Source organism: Catharus ustulatus, chromosome 38 (genome assembly GCF_009819885.2).
Source record: "Catharus ustulatus isolate bCatUst1 chromosome 38, bCatUst1.pri.v2, whole genome shotgun sequence".
NCBI classification, from domain to species: Eukaryota; Metazoa; Chordata; class Aves; order Passeriformes; family Turdidae; genus Catharus; species Catharus ustulatus.
Window position 1 is genome coordinate 932095 of NC_046258.1, and position 10963 is coordinate 943057.

A 10963-nucleotide genomic window follows, 5' to 3' on the forward strand; every position below is an offset into this window, starting at 1 on the left:
AAGGTTTGGATCCAGGACCGAGTGCTGAGGTTTGGGGCGCAGAGCTCAAAGCTTTGGAGGAACGGCCAAGAGTTGGGTCAGGGGTTGGGATTGGCAGAAAAGGTCAGGGGGGGTCAGAGCAACCGGGGTGCGACAGAACCAGCACCAGCATCAGTAAAACCATCAACGTAATTGGAGGCATGTTTGGCACAGAAATAAACGGCGGAATCCTCGTCCTTGAGGTTGTTCATGGTCAGCGTCACCGAACTCTGCCCGTTGTCCCTCGAAATCGTGAACCGGCCCTTGACCGACGGCGCAAGGTCGTAGGTGTCATCATTGTCGATACTCGCAATGAATTCCAGGCCCCTCCCAGGGCTCTGGCGGATCCACAGCATTCCATAATCCGCAAAATTGAATCCATTCCCACGGCAGAGCAGAGTCAGGGACCCCCCGGGGGGGTTGGAGCCGAGATGAACACAAATATCCCAATGAACATTTTGTAACTGGGACTGGGCACAGACTCTTTGTTTCTGCATCCCCAGGGGTCACAGAGCGCCACGCCCAGCCCGGGCCACGCCCAGATCCGGCGCCTCATCCCCATCTCCCCTTGTTCCCGCAGGGCTCCGGGCGGCCGTGACCCTGCTGGAGTGCGGGGGGGACCTCCAGCCCCCCGGGGGGTCCCTGACTCTGCTCTGCTGCACCTCCGGGTTCAGTTTCACCGGTTACAACCTGGGCTGGGTTCGCCAAAGCCCCGGGAAGGCGCTGGAATGGATTGGGGAGATCAGCATCGGGGGCACCACCTACTACGCACCGTCGGTGCAGGGCCGGTTCTCGATCTCCAGGAGCAACGGGCAGAGCTCGGTGACGCTGACCATGAACAGTCTCAAGGACGAGGATTCCGCCGCTTATTTCTGTGCCAGAAATGCTGGTGGTCATTGGGTTGAAGTTGGCGGTGCTGCTGCTGGTTTTTATCCCATCCCCATCTTGGCATCGCCACCGGTCCCCAAATGTCACCAGACCCCAACCCCTGACCCCGACCTTGAGCACTGACCCTGACTGAAGAGCCAAAACGAGGGGGACAGAACTCCAGACTTGCTGTTGAAACACTGTTTGTTGTATCCAGATCATTCAATAATTTATTTATTATTTAAATTCATGTTTATTGTATTCACTATTTCACGGGCTGGGGGTGACAGAGCTGGACCGTGAGATTGTCTGAAAAATAATAAAACAACTCTGGTAACAAATACAAAAAAAAATTAATGAAAATAATGAAAATACAATAAAATAAAATCAATAAATCCCCCATATCCAGTAAACTAACCAAAACCCGAATTTAAAAATAACAGAAAATAATGCAAATAACTGCTATTAACAATAAATCAATGAAATGAACCCGAACCCTCCTGGCTCACATTTCTCTGCTCTCAGGGCCAGATCCGCCCCTTTGGGGACTTCCTCAAAAAGCCACAAAAGGCCCCAAATGGCCCCAAATTTCGGGTTTTGCTTTCAGTGCAACTGCATCTGCTGGCACCTGCTGGGGGTCGTAATTAGTGCAGTTAATTAGAGTTACTAGGGATGAAAAGTAAGGCCAACCCTAGATAAACCTCCTAAATCAGTAGGAATAATTAAATTCAAGTGTTTCACTTTTTTCATTTATATTTTTTTCATTCCATTGATTTTTCTCAGGGTTATTTATTATTGGCAATCAGAGTTACAATAAAACTTTATTAGGATTAATGACTGTCACCCTAAGGACTAACAATGGAATATTTCGGTTCAAAGTCAATTTAAACCCAACACGCCCGGATCCGGCGCCTCATCCCCATCTCCCCTTGTTCCCGCAGGGCTCCGGGCGGCCGTGACCCTGCTGGAGTGCGGGGGGGACCTCCAGCCCCCCGGGGGGTCCCTGACTCTGCTCTGCCGTGGGTCTGGATTCACGTTCAGCAGTTTTGGAATGGGCTGGATGCGCCAGAGCCCCGGGAAGGGACTGGAATACGTCGCGAGTATCAACACTGGTGGCAGCACCAGCTACGCTCCATCGGTCAAGGGCCGGTTCTCGATCTCCAGGGACAACGGGCAGAGCTCGGTGACGCTGACCATGAACAGCCTCAAGGACGAGGATTCCGCCGTTTATTTCTGTGCCAGAAGTTTCAACAGTGGTAGGGGTGCTGCTGTTGCTGGTCGTGTTGGTTTTGGTGACAATGCCTCTTGTGACTCCAAGGCTCCATTGTTGGGTCCCCAAATGTCGCAAAATCTCCAAATGCTTCTTTGAAATCCGAACCATTGATCTCTTCCTTTACTATCTTTACCAAACTCCTCCATCCTCGTCCGAACTCTCGACTTTCCCCCCCAGTTGTTCCCATTTCCCCCAAATCTCCCCTGACTCCCCCTCCCCTGACTGGCCGAGCTGACGCGGAGCCGACGCCGGCAGAAGCGGTTCGGTGCCGGGTCTGGGGCCGGGCCAGAGCCTTTGCCCAAATCCCTGAATTTCTGATTTTTGGGTTGAGATTTGGGTCAGAACCAGGGGAGGGTTTGGGGTCAGTGGTGACCATTGGGGCAACCGGGGGAGACTGGGGACAAAGGGTCAGGACTGGGGCAAGGGTCGAGGGCTGGGGGAAGGGTCTGGAGACATTTGGGGACAGGGGGGACTGGGTGCTGGGATTGGGCAAGAACCCGAAATACAAAACCAACCACGATAAGTAGCAGTAGTACCCCAACCATCACTATAAATATTTTTGGCACAGAAATAAACGGCGGAATCCTCGTCCTTGAGGTTGTTCATGGTCAGCGTCACCGAGCTCTGCCCGTTGTCCCTCGAGATCGTGAACCGGCCCTTGATGGAGGGCGCATAGTAGCCGCTGCCACCATTGGTGATCCCTGCGAGCCATTCCAGTCCTTTCCCTGGTCTTTGACGGATCCAGCTCAAGGCGTAACTCCCAAAATTGAAACCTTTTCCGCGGCAGAGCAGAGTCAGGGACCCCCCGGGGGACTGGAGCTGAGATAAACACAAATATCCCAATGAACACTTTGTGACTGGGACTGGGCACAGACTCTTTGTTTCTGCATCCCCAGGGGCCCCAGAGCGCCACACCCAGCCCGGGCCACGCCCGGATCCGGCGCCTCATCCCCATCTCCCCTTGTTCCCGCAGGGCTCCGGGCGGCCGTGACCCTGCTGGAGTGTGGGGGGGACCTCCAACCCCCCGGGGGGTCCCTGACTCTGTTCTGCCGCGGGAATGGATTCAGTTTTGGGAGTTTCACCATGTTGTGGATCCGCCAAAGACCTGGGAAGGGACTGGAATAGCTTGCAGGGATCTGGACTGATGACGGCACCCAGTACGCGCCGTCAGTCAAGGGCCGATTCTCGATCTCCAGGGACAACGGGCGGAGCTCAGTGACGCTGACCATGTAAGACCTCAAGGATGAGGATTCCGGCGTTTATTTCTGCGGCAAATGTACTGATGCTAGTTGTTACTCGGCTCATGTTGCTCGTGGTATTTATGGCGGTTTGGTGCCCACAGTGGAGGTTTGGGTTTGCTGACCCTTGTTGTGGTTTGGGGTGACCCAGGGGAATCCTCAGGGCAACGGTGATGAGGGAAGGGAGTGGAAATCTGGGATGAAAGGCGGAGATTTGGGGGTATTACGAATTACCAACCCAAGGACCATAACTACCATAACTAGCACCAAGATAACGACTAGAATTACAACAATAAATATCTTTGGCGCAGAAATAAACACCGGAATCCTCGTCCTTGAGGTTGTTCATGGTCAGCGTCACCGAGCTCTGCCCGTTGTCCCTGGAGATCGAGAATCGACCCTGCACCGACGGTGCGTAGAAGGTGCTGCCACCAGTGTTGATCATTGCAACCCATTCCAATCCCTTCCTGGGGTTCTGACGGATCCAGTGCATGGCACGGTGCACAAAATTGTTCTCGGAGTCACGGCAGAGCAGAGTCAGGGACCCCCCGGGGGGTTGGAGGTCCCCCCCGCACTCCAGCAGGGTCACGGCCACCCGGAGCCCTGCGGGAACAAGGGGAGATGGGGATGAGGCGCCGGATCCGGGCGTGGTCCGGGCTGGGCGTGGCGCTCCGGAGGCGCCCGGGACCCACCTGGCAGGGCCAGCAGGGCCAGGAGGGCGAGGAGCGGGAGGGAGCTCGAGGCCATGGCCGGGATGTGCCGGGTACGGGGTCCTGGGGGGGGTTGGGGCAGAACCGGTGAAGATTTGGGGCGGGGATGAGGCGACCGTGACCCTGCTGGAGTGCGGGGGGGACCTCCAGCCCCTCGGGGGGTCCCTGACTCTGCTCTGCCATGGGAACGGATTCACTTTCGGGAATTTCGGAATGTTCTGACTCGCCAGAGCCCCGGGAAGGCGCTGGAATGGGTCGCAGGGATCAAGAACGATGGCAGTTACACCCGGTACGCGCCGTCTGTGCAGGTCCGGATCTCGATCTCCAGGGACAACGGGCAGAGCTTGGTGACGCTGACCATGAACAACCTCAAGGACGAGGATTCCGCCGTTTATTTCTGCGGCAAAAGTGCTGGTGTTACTGGTGATCACGCTGTTGCTGAATCTGGTGATGGTGTCGACCCCTTCCCGGTCGCTGTGCCCTGCCCCTGTCCCCAAATGTCCCCAGACCCGTCCCCCAAACCCCACATGGTGCTGATGTGTTGGGCACAGACACTGGAGCTGTCCCCGCCTGGGCCTGGCCGGAGGGAGGGGCAATGGACAGGGACAGGAGAGGGGTCTGGGGACAGCTGGGAACAGAGGCACGGGGTTGAGCAGCAGCCCAACCATCACCACCACTTCTGGCACAGAAATAAACGGCGGAATCCTCGTCCTTGAGGTCATTCATGGTCAGCGACATTGAGCTCTGCCCGTTGTCCCTGGAGCTGGAGAACCGGCCCTTGACCGACGGCGCGTAGTCGGCCCTGCCTTCATTCCTGACCCCTACGAGCCATTCCAGCGCCTTCCCAGGGCTCTGACGGAACCAGATCATTCCATAACTCACAAAGTCGAACCCGGAGGCACGGCAGAGCAGAGTCAGGGACCCCCCGGGGGGCTGGAGGTCCTGCTCGCACTCCAACAGGGTCACGACCGCCCGGAGCCCTGCGGGAACAAGGGGAGATGGGGATGAGGCGCCGGATCCGGGCGTGGCCCGGGCTGGGCGTGGCACTCCGGAGGTGCCCAGGGATGCAGAAACAAAGAGTCTGTGCCCAGTCCAAGTTAAAAGGTGATTATTGTGATTATTATTTACATTTATATCATCTTTGGGTGGCCGTGACTCTGCTGGAGTCCAGGGGGGACCTCCAGCCCCCTGGGGCCTCCTTGACCCTCGTGTGCCACGCCTCTGGATTCAATTTTGGGAGTCACTGGATGGCCTGGGTCCGCCAGAGCCCCGGGAAGGTGCTGGAATTTGTCGCAGGGATCCACCCCAGTGGTGGTTACACTCAGTACGCGCCGTCGGTCAAGGGCCGGTTCTCGATCTCCAGGGACAACGGGCAGAGCTCGGTGACGCTGACCATGAACAACCTCAAGGACGAGGATTCCGCTGTTTATTTCTGTGCCAAAGATGCCGTTGGTGACAGTTGGAATATTGCTGTCCCCAGCTGTCCCCAGCCCCTTCTCCCACCCCCTCTCCTGCCCCAGTCCTGGCCCCTCTATCCAGCTGGGGACAATGTGGGGACATCTCCAGAGTCATTGTCTGACACACCAGCTCCAATACTGGCACCAGAATCACCAAAACCAATTCATGGCGTCGACCTCCAGTAGATTTGGGGCAGAAATCAGCGCTGGAATCCTCGTCCTGGAGGCTGAGACGGGAAAAGCTCAAACCCCTGACCCAACTCTTGGTCGTTCCTCCAAAGCTTTGAGCTCTGCGCCCCAAACCTCAGCACTCGGCCCTGGATCCAAACTTTGGTCTGTAAGACTTTCAATCAAATCTGAACTTTGGGACAGCACTAAAGACTCGGGGTCAGGACTCAAGGTTGGATTCGAGGGTTGGGGTTTGGGGGAAAATCTGGGGACATTATGAGACAAGTGTGGACAAAACCATCAACATAAGCAGCACCAGCAGCATAATAAGCATCAGCCCAATAACCACCAGCAGATCTGGCACAGAAATAAACGGCGGAATCCTCGTCCTTGAGGTTGTTCATGGTCAGCGTCACCGAGCTCTGCCCGTTGTCCCTGGAGATCCTGAACCGACCCTTGACAGACGGTGCGTAGTAGGTGCTGCTGCCACTGGGGTTGCTGATCTCTGCAACAAATTCCAGCCCCTTCCTGGGGCTCTGACGGGCCCACAACATGTTGAAACTCCCGAAACTGAATCCATTGCCGTGGCAGAGCAGAGTCAGGGACCCCCCGGGGGGCTGGAGGTCCCCCCCGCACTCCAGCAGGGTCACGGCCGCCCAGAGCCCTGCGGGAACAAGGGGAGATGGGGATGAGGCGCCGGATCCGGGCGTGGCCCGCGCTGGGCGTGGCGCTCCGGAGGTGCCTGGGACCCACCTGGCAGGGCCAGCAGGGCCAGGAGGGCGAGGAGCGGGAGGGAGCTCGAGGCCATGGCCGGGATGTGCCGGGTACGGGGTCCTGGGGGGGTTTGGGGCAGAACCGGTGAAGATTTGGGGCTGGGATGAGGCGACCGTGACCCTGCTGGAGTGCGGGTGGGACCTCCAGCCCTCCGGTTCATCCCTGGCATTGCTGTGCCGTGGCTCTGGATTTGATATTGGGAGATTCACCATGTTCTGGATCCGCCAAAGGCCCGGGAAGGCGCTGGAATTGCTCGCAGGGATCTGGACTGACGGCAGCACCCAGTACGCGCCGTCGGTCAAGGGTCGGTTCTCGATCTCCAGGGACAACGGGCAGAGCTCGGTGACACTGACCATGAAAGACCTCAAGGACGAGGATTCCGGCGTTTATTTCTGCGGCAAATGTACTGATGCTAGTTGTTACTGGGCTCATGTTGCTCGTGGTATTTATGGTGGTTTGGTGCCCACAGGGCAGGTTTGGGTTTGCTGACCCTTGTTGAGATCTGGAGTGACCCAGGGGAATCCTCAGGGCAGTGACCATGTGGGAAAGGAAAGGAAATCTTGGGTGAAAGGCGGAGATTTGGGGGAAATAATTCCAAACGGTGGGAAAGAAGAGAACCGGGAAGGAGCTTGGGGAATTTGTGGATAAAAGGTCGAAATCTGAGGGGAAGGATTGACATTTGCAGGAGCAATGATGGAATTATGGGATATTTGTGGGTAAAGAAGTAGGGGCTTCAACCAAAACCTGCATCACCAATCCAAGCAACAGCATCAGTACCACAAGTGCCATCATCACATCTGGCACAGAAATAAATGGCGGAATCCTCGTCCTTGAGGCTGTTCATGGTCAGCGTCACCGAGCTCTGCCCGTTGTCCCTGGAGATTGAGAACCGGCCCTGCACCATTGTGGCGTAGTCAGTGTAACCACCACTGGGGTGGATCCCTGCGACGAATTGCAGCGCCTTCCCAGCGCTCTGGCGGAACCACATCATTCCGTAACTCCCAAACGTGAACCCAGAAACGCAGTAGAGCAGAGTCAGGGACCCCCCGGGGGGCTGGAGGTCACCCCCGCACTCCAGCAGGGTCACAGCCGCCTCATCTCAGCCCCAAATTTTCACCGGTTCTGCCCCAAAATCCCCCAGGACCCCGTACCCGGCACATCCCGGCCATGGCCTCGAGCTCCCTCCCGCTCCTCGCCCTCCTGGCCCTGCTGGCCCTGCCAGGTGGGTCCCGGGCACCTCCGGAGTGCCACGCCCAGCCCGGGCCACGCCCGGATCCGGCGCCTCATCCCCATCTCCCCTTGTTCCCGCAGGGCTCCGGGCGGCCGTGACCCTGCTGGAGTGCGGGGGGGACCTCCAGCCCCCCGGGGCATCGATGGCTTTGGTTTGCAGCACCTCGGGTTTCGATTTTGGAAAATTTGGAATGTTCTGGATCCGCCAAAGTCCTGCGAAGGCACTGGAATACATCGCACATATTGAGGATGATGGAGACGCCTACTACTCGCCATCAGTGCAGGGTCGGTTCTCGATCTCCAAGGACAACGGGCAGAGCTCGGTGACGCTGACCATGAACAGCCTCAAGGACGAGGATTCCGGCGTTTATTTCTGTGCCAGATATGGTGCTTATGATAATGCTGCTGATAATGAAGCTTTTTTTCCCTGTCCCCATCACTGTGTCCCCCTCAACCCCAAACCGCAACTACTGTCTCAGACCTTTTACAAAGTCCATGAGTGTTTAGTACTGGGCCCAAAGTGGAGATTTGTATCAGCTGGGATGTGCTACAATCTGTTTCCCAGCGGTGCTCGTCTCAGACGCATCCTCCCACACCTGAAAAGAACCTGAGCAGAGCAAGGGGTCAAAGGTTGGGGTGTGAGGAAGAGGTCTGGGGACATTTGGGGACATTTGGGGAATGGTGGGGACGCAGTGACTGTGATGGGGCCAAAACCATCAATATAACCAGCAAGAGTAGTACCAGTAGTAGCAGCCTTGGCACAGAAATAAACGGCGGAATCCTCGTCCTTGAGGCTGTTCATGGTCAGCGTCACCGAGCTCTGCCCGTTGTCCCTGGAGATCCTGAACCGACCCTTGACTGACGGTGCATAGTCAGTGTAACCACTGTTGCTGTAGATCTCTGCAACCCATTCCAGAGCCTTCCCGTGGCTCTGGCGGATCCACATCATGTTGTAACTCCCAAAATTGAACCCGGAGGCGCGGCAGAGCAGAGTCAGGGACCCCCCGGGGGGCTGGAGGTCCCCCCCGCACTCCAGCAGGGTCACGGCCGCCCGGAGCCCTGCGGGAACAAGGGGAGATGGGGATGAGGCGCCGGATCCGGGCGTGGCCCGGGCTGGGCGTGGCGCTCCGGAGGCGCCCGGGACCCACCTGGCAGGGCCAGCAGGGCCAAGAGGGCGAGGAGCGGGAGGGAGCTCGAGGCCATGGCCGGGATGTGCCGGGTACGGGGTCCTGGGGGGCTTGGGGCAGAACCGGTGAAGATTTGGGGCCAGCAGGGCCAGGAGTGCGAGGAGGGGATGGTGAGATCCTGGGGTAATGAAAATAACGGCAATTAACAAACAATTAATGAATTCAACCCAAACTCTCCTGTTTCAGGTTTTTCTGCTTTCAGGGCCGGATCCACCCCTTTGGGGACTTCCCCAAAAAGCCACAAAAAGGCCCAAAATGGTCCCAAATTTCGGGTTTTGCTTTCAGTGTAGCTGCAGCTGCTGGCACCTGCTGGGGGCTGTAATTAGAGCAGTTAATTAGAGTTTTTTGAGCAGAAATTTAGGACCAACATCCTTAAAGAACCTCCTCAATTAATAGGAATAATTAAAATAAATAGTTTTATTTGTTTCATTATAGTCTTTTTTCATTTAATTGGTTTTTATTGAGTGTAATAATTACCAGCATACAGGGTTATAATAAAAGTTCATGAGGGTTAATGACTGTCAGCATCAGAGCTAATTATGAAATATATTTGGGTTCAAAGTCAATTTAACCCCAACACGCCCGGATCCGGCGCCTCATCCCCATCTCCCCTTGTTCCCGCAGGGCTCCGGGCGGCCGTGACCCTGTTGGAGTGCAGGGGGGACCTCCAGCCCCCGGAGGGTCCCCCTGACTCTGCTCTGCCGCGCTTCCGGGTTCACATTTGGGAGTTACGGAATGCACTGGATCCGCCAGAGGCCTGGGAAGGCGTTGGAATACGTTGGGAGTATCAACAGCAATGGTGGCAGCACCGACTACACGTCATCGGTCAAGGGCCGGTTCTCGATCTCCAGGGACAACGGGCAGAGCTCGGTGACGCTGACCATGAACAGCCTCAAGGACGAGGATTCCGCCGTTTATTTCTGCGCCAAATCTGCCGACAGTTGCTGTGCTGGTGTTGCCGCTGTTGATGATGTTGGTGGCTTTGGCCCCGTCCCCACCTGCCCCTGGGCCCCAGGTCGTTCCCCCACACCCCAATCCCTGTTGCCTTTATTTATTTTTTCAGGCAAATTTGTGTGTACCCCACTCAATAGGACCAACATTTGGTCCAGCACTGAAGACGCAGGGTCAGTGTTCAAGGTCAGATTCAAGGGTTGGGGATTGGGAGAGGGGACAGGGGACATTCCGGGACAGGTGGGCATGCACAGATGTGGTTGGCGTCAAATCCATGAGCACCAACAGCCCAAGCATAACTAGCACCAGCAGTATCACCCTTGGCGCAGAAATAAACGGCGGAATCCTCGTCCTTGAGGTTGTTCATGGTCAGCGTCACCGAGCTCTGCCCGTTGTCCCTGGAGATCGAGAACCGGCCCTGCACCGACAGCGGATACCAGGTGCTGCCACCATCCTTCTTGATCTGTGCAACCCATTCCAGCCCCCTCCCGGGCCTCTGGCGGATCCACAGCATGTCATAAGTGCCAAAACTGAACCCGGAGGCGCGGCAGAGCAGAGTCGGGGACCCCCCGGGGGCTGGAGGTCCCCCCCGCACTCCAGCAGGGTCACGGCCGCCCGGAGCCCTGCGGGAACAAGGGGAGATGGGGATGAGGCGCCGGATCCGGGCGTGGCCCGGGCTGGGCGTGGCGCTCTGGAGGCGCCCGGGACCCACCTGGCAGGGCCAGCAGGGCCAGGAGGGCGAGGAGCGGGAGGGAGCTCGAGGCCATGGCCGGGATGTGCCGGGTACGGGGTCCTGGGGGGGTTCGGGGCAGAACCGGTGAAGATTTGGGGCTGGGATGAGGGGGCCGTGACCCTGTTGGAGTGCGGGGGGCACCTCAAGCCCCCCGGTTCGTCCCTGGCGTTGCTGTGCCGCGGCTCTGGATTTGATATTGGGAGTTTCACCATGTTCTGGATCCGCCAAATGACCGGGAAGGCGCTGGAATTGCTCGCAGGGATCTGGACTGATGGTGGCACCCAGTACGCACCATCGGTCAAGGGTCGGTTCACGATCTCCAGGGACAACGGGCAGAGCTCGGTGACGCTGACCATG

At 57.3% G+C, this 10963-nt stretch overlaps 1 pseudogene and 3 gene segments (V, D, J or C); 2 read left to right on the plus strand and 2 right to left on the minus strand.

Annotated features, from left to right (window-relative positions):
- Window positions 1-591: 591 nt before the first annotated feature.
- LOC117010127 lies at window positions 592-1029 on the plus strand (the record flags this gene model as incomplete). The annotated part of the segment is given in 1 exon segment: window positions 592-1029. A coding segment is annotated over 1 exon segment (438 nt), but the record flags the coding sequence as incomplete, so codon positions are not given.
- Window positions 1030-8268: 7239 nt separating this feature from the next.
- On the minus strand, window positions 8269-8801 carry LOC117010128 (the record flags this gene model as incomplete). The annotated part of the segment is given in 2 exon segments: window positions 8269-8342; window positions 8462-8801. Coding segments are annotated over 2 exon segments (414 nt in total), but the record flags the coding sequence as incomplete, so codon positions are not given.
- Window positions 8802-8936: 135 nt separating this feature from the next.
- Window positions 8937-10037, plus strand: LOC117010129. The segment is given in 3 exon segments: window positions 8937-9045; window positions 9581-9894; window positions 10014-10037. Coding segments are annotated over 3 exon segments (447 nt in total).
- A 29-nt stretch (window positions 10038-10066) lies between these two features.
- LOC117010130 lies at window positions 10067-10491 on the minus strand (annotated as a pseudogene).
- Between the last annotated feature and the right edge of the window lie 472 nt (window positions 10492-10963).